A 20,732-nucleotide genomic window follows, 5' to 3' on the forward strand; every position below is an offset into this window, starting at 1 on the left:
TAATTCATCCCTGAATTTCCACTGGTATAGAACAGAGGTTCGAGAAATGTATATTACATTGAAATTTCTATTAGAGAATTTCACTGTAAGACACTTCAGGAGTGGCTTTCCTCCCCATGTAAACATGATGCAGTTCATAAGACACTATCTGCTTCATATTTTACATACCTATAAAATTGGTTCCATAGCAGTGAAAAACATGTATTCACAAGAACATTAACTGTGCCTATAGTTAAACTATGTTTCTATCTGATTATGCAGTCAGACCTGTTCTCATTCTTCCCCCATTTTGCAGAGACGATTTGCTTCTGCCAAATCTCAAACTACTGCCTGGGGCTCTTCAATTCTCCAAAACAATCCAGACCCATTCAACTACTGATCCTTAAGTAACTCCCAACCTAAATTTTCCATGAAAATCTCCATGTGTCTCTATCAGCACTGATCTCCTTGCTGGCAGATCTGTCACGAAATTCTTAGAACTTTGGGTTTAAGGGCAAGTTTTAGAAAATGGAGGAAGCTGACTGTCGATCTGGGGAATCCTAAGGTACTCAGTTTAACCACAGCTTAAAAGCTCCCAGACAGGCTCAACAGCCTAATCTATAGAAGCACTTCTCAAGCATTAATGTGCGTACCAAATCACCTAAGGATCTTGTAAGCACACAGATTCAGATTCAGTAGGTCTGTGGCTGGCTGGAGGTACTGTATCTCTTTCTAACAAGCTCCAGGTAGGTGAGCTGATGCTTCTGTCCATGGTCCACACATGGAATAGAGGAATTCTAAATGCACACCACCCTACCTAACTAGCAGGACTGTTTACAGTCTTGGAATATTTTTGTTGGAAATTTCCTTTGAGATCATCTAATGCACAGAATTCTGGGCATTTCTAAACTTGGACAGGAAAAAAAGATCACATTTTTATTTTCTCCAGCTTATGACTCTTTGGTATTTCCATTAATGATGAATATAGGCTAGGAACCACAATGGTATTAGAAGTACCTGTGACTTTGTCACCAATAGAATCCAGATATTTTCAAATCATATTAGTGTCATTGCAGATACCTCAAAGTGCTGTTTATACTCATCACAGCATTAAAATTATAGTAGTCATGGATTCACCTTTATTTATTTATTCAATGATAGAATAAACATGCATTACCGTATCATAAACTTGCTTTTCGATACCTTAATAACTGAATTTCAATATAATTGGTTTTATTTGTAATTGTATTTATTTCACTGATTTAAGAACATTATTCTTAGAAGGGCCATAGGCTTCACCAGGCTGTCAAAGACATCCAGAGCACAGAAGAGGCTAAGAAGCCTTGATCTGATCCAACTCCCTTTTTTATTCTCTGGGTTGCAGAGAGTTAGCATAACTTATCCAAAGTTACATACCCAGTTGGAAAGCAGAGCAGGGGACAAGGATGTGAACACCAAGATACTAAGATAGCATTAAAAAAAACCATGCTGCTCCGAGGAATACGAAAGTACTAAAGAAAGTGTATTGGAAAAACATGCGTGTTATGAAAATATAAGATGTGTTATTATTCTAGCCTAATCTCTGATATATTTGAAAATTAGAGTCTATTCTTCGAAGATCCTATATACAAGGTACAATTTTTATTCTATGTGACTCATTTGAAATGTAGACTATAAGGAATTAAGGTTAAAAATATTTAATGTTTGTGGATTTATTGGTTTTATATTTGAAGCCATAGTTATCCTTTTAAAAATGTATTCATCTGAGTAGGTTCAGTGCCCCATAGCTACTTTTAGGAACATCTATTCATTTTCCATAGCAACCTCATGAGAATTCAGCGAGCAACTGAGATCAGTTACACCAACACCAATGTACATTTGCATTCAAATAAAGAACATATGTCATGGGATATTTTTAAGTTATCTTTTGGTTGATATAATTTTATGGTTTCATGCGGATGTTTTGGTAATTTTGAAATTAGTTTTAGACGTGATTTAGATCCAAACAAAAGTGCAGTATCAGAGTAGTTTAAGGCACCCTGTTTTAGGTAAAATCCACCGCAAGCCCATAAACAATCTATTATCACAAGATTTCCCCCAGGATTTTAGGTCAGAGAGGTTTGGAGAACATTTCTGCATGCAGCACTTTAGAAGGATAATAAATCCAAAGCCCTCCACACTGTGATCTCAGGAACGTTAAGGTTGACAAGTTAATCACAAAAGCAAGAAATAAAATTTAAATTCTCATAGCAGCAGGATTGCTCTCAACACCATTCTAAATATTATCATAAACAACCTAGAAGCGAATGCAATGTCAAGGATCCAAATATTAAACTGATGAGCCATGACTTTTTTTGTCTGTTTGGAGAAAAGGCTAAAATATTGATTTTATATATACAGACATTGGGGGCTACTTGAAAACTTCGAGAAAAATAGTTTTTAAGAGTTTCATATTTTTGCTAATATTTTAATTATCTCACACGTGCCTCTATACCTCACTTGCATTCCATGCTCCCTGAATTCTTGACATCTAAGGGCATATGCACACTGAGTAATTTACAATTCCTTAGTGGGCCATGGCATTTGTCTCTTTTTATTTCTCCAGAGTTTATTTGCTATTGAGATGTCCCCTTCTGTTCGCTTTCTCTTCACTTTCTCCTTTCTGAAAAATTCAGTGCCCAAAATCCCTTAGGTGGGGCAGCAAGGTAAGTTCACATTAGGACTCGGGGCACCACAGTGACACAGTGAGGGAGGTGGGTCCTTAGCAAGGTGAAGAGGATATCCACAGTGCAGCAGACGTGGGGTGTCAGGACCCAAGTCGGGTAAGGAGGCTGTCTATGCAGGGCAAGGAGCAGGTGATTGGTTTCATATGGGAAGGTTGATTAAAAGTAAACATATCCTACGTTGGAGGAGCCTGGCTTTTCACTATCCATCAGAGAAATTATAAACATGATAAAGGGCGAAACTAGAATGAACCCGGTAGTGTTGGGTTACAATTAAAGATATGGCTATGAACTGCTGGTTCATGAAATATAGCGATAAATGTGTGTGTATAACTTCTTTCTTTCTTTCCAGTCCCACAAGTTGTTTCTACCTCATTGTGTACTTTCTCTGTCCCGGCCCTGAAAATACCCATTTTTTTCAAGAAACACTAGCTTCTTTTAGTGGATGAGAGCTAAGTGTGCTTGTTGCTATTAGGGGATTGCCATGTCCAAGCTTGAACAGAGCTATAGAATATATGTAGAATGTATGCAGACACAGAGATAGTTAGATACATACATACATACATACATAGAAAGAAATAGGTAGGTAGGTAGACCAATAGACAGAAGAGCACTAGATATACTGCTCAGAGAATCTCAGAGAATGATGGGGACACATCAGTAAAACACAGATACCTGCAAATGACCATAACTGAGCATCAAATCTGACCCACTGGCCAAAATTAAACATTAAAGACATTATGTTAATAAAAGAGTATATCTAACTGAATAAATTAGGAACCCATGAGTCTATGTAAATATAAATAAATGTATAAGGAAACAGATAAATTGAAAGTTTAATGAGGAATGGAATACGTAGTTGGTCTCAAAATATTTCCCCATAAAATGAGACAAACTGACATCACGCACCACCTGATGTGATGCAATATGAAGAACAGAGAATCACTTCTGTGGTATTCCTTCCAGAGGTAAATAACCTGAGTCTCTACTAAATGAATATGCTACAAAACAACAGATACCCTACAAAACAACTGGTCTTGAATGTTCAAAATGTGTCAGGGTCATTAAAGTCAAGGAAAGACTACCAAACTGTTACAGACTGAAGGAAGCTAAAGACATAAAAACTAGATACAGAACATGGCTGGACTATTTTTCTGTAAGGACATGATTGGGAGAACTGGTGAATATTGAATTGGATCTAAGGATTTGATGGTGGTATTGGGTTATATTGGAGGATTTCCTTGTTTGTGAAATATGCACACTAAAGTATCTGAGGTAATGGGGCACCAATCTCAACTAGCTCTAGAAAAATATATATTTGTACTGTTCATGCAACTTCTCCTTAAATTTGAAATTATTTTAAAATTTAAAGATTTTAAATTATTTTAAAAGTAATTCTGTTTGAAAATCCAGAACCAATTTTTAAAAGACAGCAAAAGAGGGGCTTCCCTGGTGGCGCAGTGGTTAAGAATCCACCTGCCAATGCAGGGGACACAGGTTCAAGCCCTGGTCCGGGAAGATCCCACATGCGACAGAGCAACTAAGCCTGTGCGCCACAACTACTGAGCCTGAGCTCTAGAGCCCGCAAGCCACAACCACTGAGTCTACATGCCACAACTACTGAAGCTTGCGTGCCTAGAGCCCGTGCTCCGCAACAAGAGAAGCCACGACAATGAGAAGCCCGTGCACCACAACGAAGAGTAGCCCCCGCTCACTGCAACTAGAGAAAGCCAGTGCACAGCAACAAAGACCCAACACAGCCAAAAAATAATTAATTAATTAAATAAATCTATTTAAAAATTTAAAAATAAAAATAAATAAAAGACAGCAAAAGAGAAGAGGACCAAGAAAAGAGATTTAAAGAAAAAAAAAACATGCTTTCTATCTAGGAACTCTATCCTGTTGCACAATGCAGGTGATAAGTTTTGGAGAATTAATGATGATGACAGGACACACTTCAGTGGCCTTGAAGTCAGTGAGGTCATCCACTCAAAATTCTAGGTTTAAATCTTAAGAAATTCCTTGAATGAACCAAATGTAAATTCACTCCAAAATTTCCATTCACTACAAGATCTGTAGTACTTTTTAACTCAATTGAATTACCTAGTAACATTTGCCTCTGCATTTGCTGAGAACTATTGTTTCAAATCTCTGAAAACCTTTCAAATCTAATTTTCTGAAAAATTTTGGCAGAGCACATAATTTCAACTTTAAGTCATTCACACTTCATTACTTTGTTAGAACCCTTTATTCTAATTATTGTTAGTACACCTGATTCCAGTTGTGGCCATCATTTTTATTATGTTCTTATTTTCATTGAAAGTAAATAAGAAAATAAGATACAGGTGAACTTTAAATCAATGTATTACTATATATTTAAAAATTTGAGAAACTACTACTATTTGAATGCCTGTAAGTAGGATATTCTCTCTCTACTCTTAATCATAAATGTCCTCATTTCCTACCACCTATGCTTGTCCCATTTCACACAGTTACATTGCCTGTCTTGCCCTTACAGATATTTGAGTTTGTATCCCTTGCACTACAGTGGTTAGAAGTTAGTTATGTCTGAAATGAATAATACTGAATATCAGTACAATTTCCAGATTTCAATGGGGATTCTTCTCCTTAACTCTGAAAATAAATAAAAGTAAAATGTTTAGGATGAAGATTCTCCATTTCCCTCCATGAAACCACAGTCTTGGAGAGTCTTAAGGAAACTTACAGTTTAACATACACTATAGTAATCATTCATATAAGGCTTATACATTCATTAACACAATAAAAAATTATTGAGCACCTACTGTGTACCTGGCCCTGAGGATAGAGCAATTAAAATTTTCAGTCTTTTGAGGAAGGGAAACATGAAAAAAAATTATCACCAAATGTAATAGATAATGCTAAGATACAGGAAGTCAAGAGTGTGAAAGGAAGATAAAGCAAGGGGAGCTGAATCTAAAGCTAAAAGATGAACAACGGTCAGGCAGAAGAAAGGATATGTGTGTTGGATAGAATATGAGAAAGAAGTGGGAGTCTTTCAAGCCAGGGAAACATATGGGTGAAGACCCACAAATGGGAAAGAGGGTGGAATATTCCAGGAAAAGAAATAAGTCCAGAATGACTGGTACATGAAAAGTTAGGGAAAACATCTCTGCAATATGGTTATGCAGCCTGTACTTGAATGTTTCTGGTGACTAGAAGTTCAATATTTCACGAGACTTCTTCATTATTGGACAACTCACATTGTCCGATTTTTTTGCTCATATCAAGGTGATATCTTCCTTCCCATGACTAACATTTATTAGTCTTAGTTTGGCTTCCCCTCCGGCAGGAGAATTCTACAAGTATTCGAATAGAGACAAAATCCTCTCTCCTCTTGGGTACCAATGCCAGTTCCTTCACCAATTCCCTGTTAAATATGATTTCAAAATATCTTCCCCAGGGTGAATTCTTGTTGTCAAGTGGTCTTCTTAAAATTAATATCAAAATTCAATAAAGTACTCCAAATAATAGCTAATACATGACTGCTGAGAATGTGCAAGGTGCTACGTTAAACACTTAACATGCACTATCTCATTTAATATAATCACCTCATTTCCTCTTGCAGATGGGAAGTTAGAATATTAAAGAGACTAAATAAGCCTTCATTCCATAAGCCACTAAACGCTAGAGCTGATATTTGGACCCAGGGAGCCTGACTTCAGCACCTGCACAGTTAACCACTAAGTTTTGTAGCCAAACCCCTACTAAATAGATTACTAGCTCTCTTTGCAATACCACACTTTTATTAGTTCAGCCTATGACAGCATTGAAAGTCATTTAAATGTTGAGCTATAACCTAGAATCATAACTTTTTATTACAAACCTGAAAATAAAAATCGCCCAGACTTTCCTATATAAAGTATACAGTCTTTTTCTTCCTCTTCTATTCCTTCCTTTTTGCATTGTCTGTTAAGTCAAAGGTGACTGTTACTTGGTGTTAACAAGTAACAAGGTTCATATTCAGAAGTAAGAGTGTGATACTTTAGATGTGAAATAAACCTTAGTTTCACCCCCAAAACAAGGAAACAAAAGTGGCACAAGAGTTCTGTTAATTGGGCTTTCTGCTAGTGAACACTGCCGTCTACGTAAATAACCCATCTAAAAACTGGGATCAAGACAATGTTCTGAAATCCATATTTATAGATTATAATACAATTTGAAGATTGGTAAACCTTCTTTGATGTTTATGAAAATAACACATTTTTATTGGGCTTTAAGCTAATTATTTCTCTATTGCTTCCACTTCCAAAACATCTTTACCTCATTTACTTTTTGCTTGACTAAACTAATAAAATGTGCATGTCTGCTATGTGCCAGGCACCGTAATGAACAAGTAGATACAAATTTTTTGAATAATTAAAAGGGCTTAAGGGAGTAAATAGTACAGATCCAGAAGAGGTAAAAGGGCCTGGAACATTTGACCATATAGTTGAGTGACTTGTGCAACACTGAATTCATTTTAATCTGATTTAGAATTAAATTTGAAATTCGAGTTTAATTCTAAATTGTTTTAATCAAAAAATTATTTTAATGCATGGACCAACCTGTCCCAAAATTTTCAAGTTAAGTCTTCCTTTTTCTTTAGCCATTGTGAGGGAAAATTAAATGAGCAAGGTGAGGATTGGGGAGGAAGTGTCAAATTCGATCCAGTTTTAGAAGTTTATCAAGTTGTAGGAATATCTATGATAGAAAAACTAGGTCTATCATCAACTGAGCTAAAGTGTGATCCACCAGCTAAATAGTTACAAAAGAAAGTAAATAGCTGAAGTTAACTTTCCTTCTTTAGGTCATAAGTCTGGAATTAGATTCCACTTCTATAGAGACCTGTAGTCACTTCTTGATATGCCTATTTAGAATCCATCTTCTTAATGAAAGATAAATTCTTATCTTGCACGATCTAGTCTTTAAGCCTTCAGTGCCTTTGCTGTCCCAGGACTCTGTTTCCTGTCATTAACTAGCATCTCATTAGGTGAGCCTCCCTGTTGCTAACCATCTCCGGTGGAATGTATGCTCATTTTTCCCTTATATTTTAGAGTTAAATTACAAGACCAGCAGGGTAGCAACTGCATCTAATTGACTTTCTCTATTGCCTAACATTTCTGTTGGTGCCTAATGTATTTTTTCACACTCCTCTAGTATTCATTTTTTGCAATATAATTGAGAATTGGTATTACCACTAATATTGAAAAACAGCAATATCTAAGGCCTCCTTAGCGAATATGATCTCTTTGTTGATGGGCTGAACTCTGAGCAGGGATTAGAGAATATTGGGAAAGGAAACTCAACTTAGGAGCAATAGAGAGGTATTGGAATAGCAGGAGGTAATGGAAAGAAGAGATCCAGTTTTGGTAGAATATAACTGTGTTTTTAAACTCACTACGTGACTCTGGACAAGTACCTTGAACTCTCAGGGGCCCTGTAAAATCAAGGCAGTTAGATAATCTCAAAGAGTTCAGAATTCTGACATTTGATTTTACAAAAAAGAGAGAAACATTAGCTCTAAGAACAATTTTGAGGAAAGTCACCTCAAAAATTAAAAATCTTGGGCTTCCCTGGTGGCGCAGTGGTTGGGGGTCCGCCTGCAAATGCAGGGGGACTGCGGGTTCGTGCCCCGGTCCGTGAGGATCCCACGTGCCGTGGAGCGGCTGGGCCCGTGGGCCATGGCCGCTGAGCCTGCGTGTCCGGAGCCTGTGCTCCGCGGCGGGAGGCGCCGCAGCGGTGGGAGGCCCGCGTACGGCAAAAAAAAAAAAAAAAAAAAAAAAAAAAAAATTAAAAATCCTGCCTTCCCTTTTTTGCAGCCAGGTCATCATATAGCTTATTCCATTGTTATTTTACTTCTTAGACAGCATAGCTGTTTAAAATAGTTTTTTCACTTTCTAGTCTAGTATATACTTTTATAATAAACTTCCTCAGTAATCCCCACTCAACTTTAATAATTTTACTATATATTTTTTTTGTTTTACATCTCCATTTATAGATTCCTAACTTCTTCCTCTACACACTATCCTTCCTACTGCCTTGCTCTGTGATTGACTCTCTTGAAAACAAAATGGAAGAGGATGGCATGGAGGTGATACTAGCATTTTTCCTCAACATTCACTAATGACTATACATTTCCAGTGTCATACAACTTAATTTCTATTTTCCTGGGTATAAAAGTATATTTTTAAAGTGCCATATTCAGAACAATTACAAAGATAGAGATAAAAATACCTGCATCTTAAATAACTGCTTGATGGATGCCAAAGTCCACTTCCTATACAAAGACTTTGTCCTCTCCTCCAATTTATATACCCCTTCTTTACATGTTCTGTCTTCTAATTTGTCTATATTTTCTCTTTTCACATTTTAGAAACATTTATCTCCGTTTAGATTTTTTAATCCTAACTTTCCAACCTCTTGATTTTCTCATTCTTCCCTCTTAAGTAACACTGGCACACATATATCCCTTCCACCTGTGTCCTCAAATCCTCTCTTCCAGTACCAAGACATAGGATTGGCTCTAGGCAAAACTATGAGGAAATACACCTTTCTTTGCCCTCTACCTCTCCACTTAAAATTGTCTTTCCTTCTCCTTTTGGCATCACCGTTTTCTAAAGGTCTCTTCTGTCCCTCTGGTTACTCATAATGGATTCCGGTGGGCCTTCTGTAGTGCCCCAAATTCTGGACTTTTAATGATCTCACTTCCTGCAACCAAGACTGTGCTAGGTCCCATTCTCTCAAGGTGCTCTTAAGATCTGAATCATTTGATGTCCCAAAATGAACTAATAGTTCATGTATTCTCTTTCCCTAGGCAAAAGTATTATTATCAGGGGCTTTCAGGGATTTTGGTTACTTAGGAATAATATAAGTTATCATAGTGAAAACATTTTAGCATGCCTGACTTTCACCTTCTTTAAATATGCCATGTCCAGCAGAAATTGACTCAAATGGAGAAAAACTCTAAAGTAGAAAATTGATATGCCAGCTACTTTACAGATGAGGAAGGAACTTATTAAAGTTTCTAAAGATAAAATTTCCTAATGAAAAAATTTATTCACTTGAGGGTTTATTTTTAATTTTTAGGTAAAATGGAATTGTAAGGAAAATATACCACCTTAGCATTCAGCTTATCAGCAACAGATATACGTTTTCAGTTCCTTTATTCTTTTAACTATTGAGTTTTCATCACTTAGGAACTTTACTGTATATAAATTTCTTTCTTTCTCCCTTCCCCTGCTTTTTCTTTCACCATTACTTTGAATAAAATATGACACAGACATTGCCCCAAATCCCTCTACAATCTATTTGCCAAGTGTTTCATCATTTATAAAGCACTTTGAAATACATTAGCACATTTGGTTCTTACCACCCTATGAGACAGATATGGTAGACCAGATGCCCATTTTACAAATGGGAAAACCAGTGCTCAGAGAAATTGTGATATGCTCTTTAAGTCATGTAGCTAGTGAGGAACAGAACCAAGAAGCCAATTCTTGTCTTCTAACCACCTCCACCTACCCAGACTCTTTCCCTGCTGAATTCCACACAGAACCTACTGTGGGAAAATTATGGAAAGTTTCACTTTTGTGTTGTTTCCGATGTGTTGCTTCCGACAATGAAGTAAAAATATTAATGATTTAAAATTTTATATCCACACCCACACCCGTGTAATCACATAATGCCTTGTGATTTTAAATCCTATCCACCAAATTCACAAAGGCAAATCAACCTCTCCCTCATACTATATACATCAGAACACTTGTAAGGTGTAAGTAAGTAAGGCGTCAGGCACTGCAAGCAAACCTAGAGTGAGATACGGTGTATAGATAAACTGGTTTCTATGATGCATATTATTTGCAAATACTTATATTATTAATTTTAGGCTGGGAGTTACCTTCTAAAATGAAGTATATCGAGTGTCTTTTTGGATTTCTCCAGTTTTCAAACATTCTTCTGAATATGCAACAACTCACAGAAGCCAGTTCCTTTCTCAATCTCCCTGCACCCTATCTGGTGAGGATGTAATAGCTGGCTATGTAATTTAAAAAGCAAACATGAGTGTAAGAGCACAAAAAAAAAAAAGATGTTGCAATAAGCTGAGTAGACAGATTGTAGCAATAAAGTGATTCAATAACACTCTTGAAGCATCACATACATATTAACCTTTGTTTGGCATTTCTAGTAAATACTGTTTCTTATCAACCAACCTTTCTATTGGTTTTGGTTTTTAAGTACATTTCTCCCCCATTTATTGTACCTTTCATCTGAAACTTTTCCTCATCTCATTTTTTTTTTTTTTTTTTTTCAGTACTTGGGCCTCTCACTGTTGTGGCCTCCTTGGTTGCGGAGCACAGGCTCCGGACGCGCAGGCTCAGCGGCCATGGCTCACGGGCCCAGCCGCTCCGAGGCATGCGGGATCCTCCCAGACCGGGGCACGAGCCAGTGTCCCCTGCATCGGCAGGCGAACTCTCAACCACTGCGCCACCAGGGAAGCCCCTTCATCTCATTTTTAACAGAATTCATTAGGAAAATTTCTGAAAGCATTTTGGCCCCAAATCTAGAATTCAACACAAGTTCCAATTCAACCGGTAACAAGATGTATCCTTTCTTGCCCGGGCCATGTCCTGGTTTATTCTTTTAATTTCCTGAAATCAAAAGGCAGCTTTGGGGGCATGTTTAGACTCACCCCATTTAGCTGTAGGACAGATGCAGGGATGATTTCGAAATATCTCATTCCTGCTTTAGAAAATGATTTAAAACTCTTCTCCTTCTCTTTTTACCTGTCATGAACACTACATTTTAAAATTGTCTGCAGCCTTTCCCCCAGGACCCCTTCCCTTGTTTTACTCACCGGCTGCCTTTTGACGCCTAGCCAATTTTTCCAGACCAAGACGTGAAGCTGATGAGATGGAGAAGCCATCCTTCAAACGCCACGAACAAGAGAATTCCTCTCTTTTCCTCCAAACCTCAAAAGAAGAATTGGTTCCCCGTCCAACTTGCTGTGTGTCAATGGGTCAGAAGCCTTTTCATGGCATAGCCTTCCTGCGGGCTGGGGTAAGAAACCCACAGATCTTCTCTCCCTCTTGGATTTTTCCCTTGGGTTAATCCTGACCAAGGAACACTTCTCAACCAACTCTTTCTCTCAAACAAGGACCCAGACCAGGATCTTTTGGTGGCTTTTGCTTATTTTAAAATAACATCCAGTTGCTGCTTGTTGCATAAAGTTTAGACTCAAGAGAGAATGAATATCCTTCAGATACTGCCTCACGGAAAGAAAAAAAAAAAAGCTGAGCCCACACTTCCTACTCTCCATAAAATTAACTGCCTATCCACACCTTCGAGCAGGTGTCACGTGGCCTGGACACGTCATGAAGAGTTAGGTGGGACCCTTGCCAGGCCAGTAGGACTTGTCCTATATTCTCTCGATTTCTTCAGTACATAGTGCCTGCTCTAGCAGAGGCAGGGCACAGAGAGTGTGTTACAGACTCTGGGCCTAATGACTCTCATAACAAAGTGTCATTAAGATGTTTTAAGTCAATGAGGCCAGAGCTCAGCTGAAACACTTTGAACCTCAGCCCACCACTAGGTACACTAGAGAAGGTCTCAATATTTAGCTTAAAGTGAAGCTGAATGCTTTGATTTAGCAGGAAGTGACTATGCTGGCTTCTATCACAATTTAGATTACAAAAAATGCAGAAAATAAAAGGTAGGCTGTGACAGAAATGATATACAATGGATACCCTCATTTGGGGTCCAGGGATTCATGTGTCTATTACAGCCATGTTGTTTCAGGCTTTTATGGTTAAAGGAGACATAGGTTGACCCAGGATATTTCTGAGTATATAACAGAGTTCTACTGCACTTGAAATCTCTAAATCAGCAGAAGAAATCTATTGTAGATTAAGGAAAAAGAAAAAGGCTTATGCTTGAATTATTCAAGGTACTTTATAATTAAGTAATTTTAATTGTGATTTAAGGGTATACATGATCCAGGAAGTCTGGAATAAAGGCTTTTAGGAATAACCTTGCTTAAACACCTTAATGACAACCCATTCCCTCTGATTTTCAATGCCTACACAGTCTAGCTCCAGCCAATTTTCCAGTCTCATCTTCCAACAGTCTATCATAAATGTGCGGCCACCTGCCGAACTGGTATGTATTACAATATGCAATGTAACCTCTGCTTCCTGGTCCCTGGCTTGCTTATGCTAACTCCTCTACCTTGAATACATGCCTCCCTCTCAAAGCACCTACCTCTCAAAACTGTCCCCAAATTGACATCTTCCATGAAGCCTTTTTAGATATACCCCTGTGTGTGTGTGTGTGTATATATATATATATATATCTCCCATCTCCTGTCTTTGAATCCAGTATAGTTTTTTGTTTATATGTCTGTCAAGGAACTTGCATTTTTGCCTTATTGTGCCCCACTCCTGACTGTAGATTGGGATGTTATTGACAGATACCTTAGGATTTCCCCTTGAGGGAAGAAAGAAAAATTTGGCAACCAGAAATATGCTGCACCCAGGACATAGAGTTGATGAAAAATAAAGTTTTTAAGCAAAAACTAAACTGAGCAGCAAATAAAGAGAGTCAGAGTTAGAACGATACAATCCATGAAGGAACACATTTACCAGTAAGCTGTTTACAGATGTTATTCTTATAGTTGTACTGAGAAGTTAAATCACTCCATTTGGCAGGACTACAGTGATCTGCCACGGGACGCGGCTGTTCCACTGCTTCTGCCTGAGGCCAGCACGCCCAGGTTGTCTTTAGGAATGATTTTCAATTCTCAGTCCACAATATCTGCCTCTGACCCCTTTCTCTGCTGTCGGTGACTCTACATCTTTGAGACTGACAGGTGCATCCCTTTATCAAGTAAGGAGTCATCACATCTACCAGAACATAGGCAGTGCTTACTTTTGTACATTCACTTCACCAGCAGTAAAAATAAAAATATAGCTTTATCATGGAATAGCCTGCGCAAAATTAGTTATTCCAAGGATTCTAGACTTCTGCTTTCCAGAGCACTAGTAATCGCAAGTTTTGGAGAACAGTTCAAACAGCACAAATTTTTGACTTAAGCCATACTAAGAATTAGATTTGAGCATGCATAGTTATCCTCCTGAGGCTGGTCTCACCTACTAAACCTAGTTAGGATAAGAGCTCTGATAAAGCTACACAACCGTGTTACTGGTGGGCTCCATAAACGTTGGATGTGGCAATTCTTGTCAGTCAACCAGTCAAGTAACACACCCCGGGAGCAGGACAAGAGGGAACTGGTCCAACCACAGGTAAGATATTGATGTGGCTGAAACACATTAATTTGTTTTAATAGTATTTATTAAAGATCTACATTAATAATAACAATAGTAATAATAATAAATACTAGATCACAAAGCCCATGTCTATTTAACTCATCACTGAATAATCCGAATCTAGCACAGGTCTCATCCTGTAGTAGGCGGTCAATTAATGCTTATTGAATAATTGAGTAGGAAACATTGGTTAAGAATTTATTGAATCATTATAAAAGGCCTATCATATAGAAATTGGCATTATCCCCATTTTCAGAGGAAGAAAGTGACATTCATAGAGATGCTGTAACTTTCCTAAGTTCACCCAGTTAGAAGTGGGGACAGTGGAAACAGCAGAGAGGGAACTCAAACTCTTAAGTACATACTTTACACCTCTGTGTCATGATACCTTCAATCCTATGTGCTGCACTGCATGGGAAGAGCTGAGAAGAAGAGGAAAGAACTTCATGGTTTTTCCTGGTTCTCTAGGGGCCTATAAATCACTTATATTAAAAAAATGTTTTAATGTCAAAAACAAGTGCACAAAGAATAATTGCACCAGGAATTCAGGAAAAGGAATGCTGCTCGTTTTAGATTTATTGGTAGAGCAGCAAAGAACTTCCCAGCCTGGCCCTTGCCAGCCTCATCAGGTGTGTCTCTCCAGTCTCAGCCATCCCTCCTGCCATCTGCTGTAGTGCCTTGGATGAGGACCATCTACTTTCAGGCTTTGGTCATGCGGCTCCCTCTGCCCAAAATAAAATCATGCTCATTCCTAAAGGACTGACAAAAGTGCTACTTCCTCTCGGAAGTGTTTCCTAGCCCTTCCACCCACCACAGCCCCACTCCCAGCTGAATTTAATCACCCCTTCACCTGTTTTACCATAGACCTCCGTTCATAAAGATAGTCAACTCCTTATTGGCCTTCGCCACAGACAGTTGGTCTCTTCATCTATACTCCGAGCCCCTTGAAGACAGGGACTATGCCTTATCAAACACGAAGGGCTGGAGATTAATTCTTTATCCCTGGAGAATGGTGAGAACTCTGGCCTGATTAGATCTAAGAGCTGGTTTGAAGTGGTAGATGATAAAGTCTGGAGAGTGAGGGACCTTAATGCTAAAGATCAGAGGATGCCATGTTGAGGATTTAGAATGGGAAGTTCCTGGCAACTCTTCGAAAGAGACAGAGCATGATAAAATTGATGCTGTGGGAAGATGAAAATGTTAGTAGGATAAGAGATTCAGGTTAAGACCTGAAACCTCTATTTTGAATGAGCTAATGATGAAGTGAAATAATTTAAGAATTTTGATGGGAACCATATGCATAATTTTAGTCCTTGACTTCCAAATCTGTTTTTGCTCATAGCAACAGTGACAACTTACTTTTTTTCACACCATTTAACTGACTTTTACGGTAAGATGCTATGGGATGCTCATCACACACAGGATCCAATCTTTATAATAAACCTGTGATGTCAGTTTATAACATCTGCTCTATAGATAAGGAAGCATAGGTCAAGTAGCTTTTCTGTGTTACATAGCTAATGAGCGTAAGGACAGTGATTTGAACCCACGTCTCTGTGTCTTCAAAGCCTGTTCTCCAATAGGCCTTCATAAAGCAAGCATGGATCAGAACACATGGCAAGCGTGTGCATTTAACCCAGGTGGAAATGTGAAATAAGTTGGAAAATTGAAGCCAACTCATGGCAAAAATAACAGCATCCTCCTTTTATGAGAAGGGTGGGGTTCCACCAGAAGCTTAAGGTAATGGGGCACCAACTGCTAATACCTCATTACCTTAGATACACTGTGATATAAGGTGGTGATAGCCAATGCTATAAAACGGGTGAGGAAGTTCTCAGATTCAGGATTTTCAGGTTCTTTATCAGTAATGAGACACTCCAATGATGATGCGGTTAGAACTGTTTCAGGAAGCAACTGGTAAAAATCTGATCCACAAAACCAGAAAGATAAACATATTTTAAATGGACTTAAATAAGACTCACTCCAAGCTAAGTTATAAGGCAGCTTCTCCTTCAAGATGATACAATGGTACAAAATGACCCATCACAAATAACATGGTCTTGTAAGGAGAGCCATTTTGATAAACTAAGGATTATCTTACTTACCACTGAGCCTGGGAATTTCCACCTGTGACTCTGGGAGTTTCAGGATGATTTACAATCTTGCAAAGAATTACTCACCCACTCACCCAGGATGAGTAATAATTTCCTTGTTTAAACTGGTGAAGTATGTTGAATTAATTTTACTATGTATGTTGCTATAATCTTGTGGGGATAAGAAGTAAGAACTAATTGGTCCCTTTTTAGCCAACCTATTAAAACTTAAGGAAAGATTTGATGTAGGAGATCAGTCCTCTCTTTTTGCAGTATAAGTTTTCGTCAATTCACTTTAGAGGAAAAGATGAAAATGAAAAATACTATTATTGTTTTCTCCTTCTCAACTTATGTCTTTCCCCACAAAAAAAACCTAACACAGCTTAAAAGACAAATCTGTGTTTTTATCTAGTATTACTTCTTTTTTTCAAAAAAATACAACAAACCAACTTCTGCATGTGTTTTAGTCTTTGGTAACTGGCCTGTTCATGGAAAAATTGTAAAAAGAATATCACAAATATTAAAGGTTCCTGTATGTATGTGGCAGCATGTGTTCTCTTGAATACAACAGAAACTTAGAAAAATTTATTTTTTTTTGAACAAGCTAGAAAGTTATAATGTCTTGCATTTTAAAATTCCAAACCTACAGTATAGAAAAAAACAAGTCACCCAGTTATCTGTCCCCTCAATCCTGAGCAACACTCAATTTTTCCATATATTTTCTATGTGTATTACTACTAGATTACTTTGAAAAATCAGGACTGGGGTAGAAGGGGCTTGGTCAATGATTTCAATTTAAATCAATAATAAAATATTTTTGTTTAAAAGTCTCTGATTCAAGCACTATTTGGCTAGTCCGCAGAGAACTGAGGTCTTTGTTTTCATGCCCCTTCATGTGGCTCCTTTAATAGCACTTCCCTTTCATCAGCTGCCCCGCAAGCAATATTTTGAAACAAAGGAGAAGAAAAGAAACCAGGAGAAATGGAAGGGACTAATTAGTTGTCATGTGTGCTGGTATCTAATAGTTTGACTTCTGAACAAGAGAATATATTTTTTAAATAGGGTAGAATCAATTCACAGGTCCATACTCAAAAAAATCCATTTCTGTATGTGTGTATATAGATATAAAAACATGCCCGTATAGATTTTACAGACATAGAGACAGAAACACAAAACATATGCGTAAGTATGTAAAGAAATATTCACAAAATTTTAGCCATTATATAAGCATACATGAATTGTAAATGTGAAGAAAATGGTGTATAATAAAAATGAAACATCTGGCCCTTCAGATATGCATTTTAATGAGTGCCTTAATGATAGCATGTGACAAATGGAGCATATGGCATGATATCAGTAAACTTTTGCTACAAAGAACTGGACAGATCTTTTGAACCAAATTTTGTAGCACCTAGATTTATCCGCAGTATTTTTCTAAACATACAAATTCAAAACTATTTTAAATTAAATAACTTCATATTCATTAACTTTTTATTAAGTTTATACATTAACTTTCTTCTTAGGAGGAAGCATTTACATGTAACACAAAATGAATATATCTCAATCTAAAATGACAATTTCAATGACTGCAATGAAGCTAATCTTGCCCATTCTGCTATTACTCAGGCTTTCTCTCTGGACCATGGAACTGTCCTGAAAGCCGGTTATGATCTGTATAGAGGCCATAATAAAGACAAAACTTGTTCAAAACTCTTCAAAAGGGCTTGCACAAACTTTCCTACCACTACGGGAAACGTAATCCCATTGTCACCCAGAGCTTGACCCTCAAATCTTCAGTCTTCCTTCAATAATGAAAGTTCATTGTTTAGAGCAAACAGCAAGCATTTTGTGTAGCACCAGGAGCCCCTGAAATGAACTCCTGTTGACACTGTGGTTCTGCAGCCTCAGGAGGTCATCGGCAAGATGCCACTTTGATATAGCAACTTCATTCCCTAGGGGCCACGTGAGAAATGTCAAATCACATTGCAAGAGAAGGCACTGGCTTGCTGTAAAGGGAGAGAACACTACAAGAGCTTATTTTAAAAGAAATTTGTCTTGACTGACAAGGAAGTAGGGCGTTTGAGGGGAAAGAGCAGAGGGCACCTAGTGAGGAGACATATATTGGGGCCACTTTTCCTCTTCCCAGCTAGGTTGATTCTGGAGGCTCCAATGCTCTATCTAGAAAGTAGGGTAATAGTTATGTTTAGTCCACAGATTTGTTGGGGAATTAATTAAAGGATCAAACAAATGTAAACAACTAGATAGTACCTAAGTCCTCGCTGCCCCCCAGTTCCTACATCTGCGTATGTGGCTTGAAATAACACTCTATATAACCCAGATAGAAATTCAACCCATTGGTGATGTGTATAGGAAAATCAAACAAACCAACATACAAAAAACCTTCACACAAATTGTTTGCTGAGTTTAGTCCCCTTATTGGAGATGAGTGGCTCACAAAATGTAGACTGTGTGACCTCTCACCTTCACCAATGCACCCCCTCTCCTCTCTCCCTCCCATCTCCTTGTTTTCTTCACTCCTTTCTTCCTCCTCCCGTTCTGGGACTATTAAATTCCTCTCCTTTTCTCTTGTTGAGTAGTTTTGCTTCCTTCTCTGAAGCTTGGATGCCTCCTTCTCTCCAGACTCTAGAGGGATGCATTTACATCCCAGCTTACCAGTCACTAGAATAAGGGCTCTTTTCTCACCATAAGAAACTCTGATAGCAGCTTCTGAAGAAGAAAAATTTCACAAACCCCTTGCAGTTAATTCCTATTATTACTGGCTAAAATAATGCTTGATCACTTGGAACCCCCAGAACAATGACAATCAAGGAATACAATGAGATTAATTCCATAGCAATTACTTCAAACTCAAAGCAATATTCAATTACATATCAGGACATATGAAATACTGTCATTTTCTATTTTTCCTATACCCAAGGCAGTTTGAGTAGAAGTGTAGACCCCTCTGGGATCTGTGACGTATTCTCAGGGGCCCATGAATTCTTTTGAAGATTAATATTTTGGGTCTTTTATGTTTATGATACTCTGAAAAATTCAAGTCTATTCTACTTCATCTGGATGACCAAATTATGAACAATTAAGTGGCAAGTGATCATTTATAAGAGAAATGTTCAACCTTTCAGTGAACTGATAAACTTATCTAGATCCTCTATTCTAATGTGAAAACGACAAATTGTAACTCAAACTCAAAAGAATCTTTAAATTCCCGTACAAATTATAAAAGTAATACTTCCCTGTGGCAATGACATTTCATAACTGAATTTTTTCTTATTTTTAATATATATTAAGGCTTTGATTTGCCATCATTAAAATGATGTAGTGAAGCAAAGAAAAGACTAATTGCAGTGAGTCAGTGAGAAAAGGTGGAAGTAGATTTAATGCTGAAATTATACTTTCATGATAATATTGAACAAATACATTCAAATGTTTTTTTAAAAGTGTAGTTTCAGCACAGAGGAAAAACTTAGCAGGAAATGACTTGTTCATGACATTCTATAAACCAAGATTTCTTGGTTATACTTTAAATTCAGAGAAGATTGTTCTTTGGAAGGTTTTGATTAAATACGAAGTCTGAGCTAGCAAACAAAGTTTTAAAATAATTGATCCCGCCATGTACGATTTGTATGTACATGCATTTCCTACATTTAGAATATACTGACTATATTGCCTATTTGTTGGTTAGAATCGATCCACTTAAATATCAAAAAATAGCAGGTAAACATGGACATAACCCCTATTATTAGAGGTATGAAGGACAGAAAATTAGATCATAAGCAACACTGAGAAACTCCAGGGACAAACATTTTGGGACCTGAGATGATCTATAGATGTGTCACTTGGCTAGGCTTAGTTTCCAGTTATTCATTCAAAGGCTAATCTAGGTGTTGCTGTGAAGGTATTTTGTAGATATGATTAAAGCCCATAAACAGTTAACTTTAAGTAAAAGTAGGACAGATAATCTGGGTGGGTCTGCTTCAATGGCTGAGAGGCTTTAAGAGCGAAACTGAGGCTTCCCTGATAAAGAAGAGACTTAGCCTGTGGATGGAAGCTCCAGCCAGAGTTTCAGCCCGTCCTTCCTGGCATCCTGCACTACAGACTTCAGACTTGCCTGGCCAACCCCCCTCAACTGCATAGCCAATTTTATGCAATAAATCTCTTAATAAAGATCTCCTGCTGGTTCTGCTTTTCTGGTGGAACCCTGAGGGATACAGGGCCTCAGCAATCTGATGCCATGCAGATGTTCCGCAATCATAAGGAATCAATATGAAATAAGAATTTAAATCCAAAAGAACTTGGTAGTTATTGAAAAACTAACCTCTCAAATGTTCTCTTTTTTAAACTCTTGATTTTTAAAAAGTTTCTGAAACAGTTATGCCTATATCCAAATACTTGAAGGGAGAAAAAGAAAGAACTTGCTTTCAATAATTTTTTTTAAATGGTATCTATTACATATTAAATTCCAAAGCCAGCAGGTAGAAGTCTGGGAAATAGGGCAAGTTTGTCCTCAATCTCCCCTTACTTGTTTCACATTCAAGGGGAATCTTTTCAATCCACTTTGGTTTTACATTTCAGTC

At 37.7% G+C, this 20,732-nt stretch overlaps 1 protein-coding gene across 4 annotated transcripts in view; it reads right to left on the minus strand.

The window, feature by feature from the left end:
• Nucleotides 1-20,732, minus strand: part of ABCA12 (ATP binding cassette subfamily A member 12) — a gene marked incomplete at its 5' end in the record, with an annotated part of 280,846 nt that overhangs the window by 165,714 nt on the left and 94,400 nt on the right. Inside the window, one exon of one of the 4 annotated variants that reach the window (XM_079924330.1) lies at nt 11,578-11,646. The exons of the other annotated variants lie outside the window; for them this stretch is intronic. Coding sequence (XP_079780456.1) covers nt 11,578-11,646 — 69 coding nt within the window. Of the gene's footprint in view, nt 1-11,577; nt 11,647-20,732 lie in introns of those variants that run through there. 4 annotated transcript variants of the gene reach the window in all.

The sequence above is a fragment of the Stenella coeruleoalba genome, assembly GCF_951394435.1.
Source record: "Stenella coeruleoalba genome assembly, chromosome: 6".
NCBI classification, from domain to species: domain Eukaryota; kingdom Metazoa; phylum Chordata; class Mammalia; order Artiodactyla; family Delphinidae; genus Stenella; species Stenella coeruleoalba.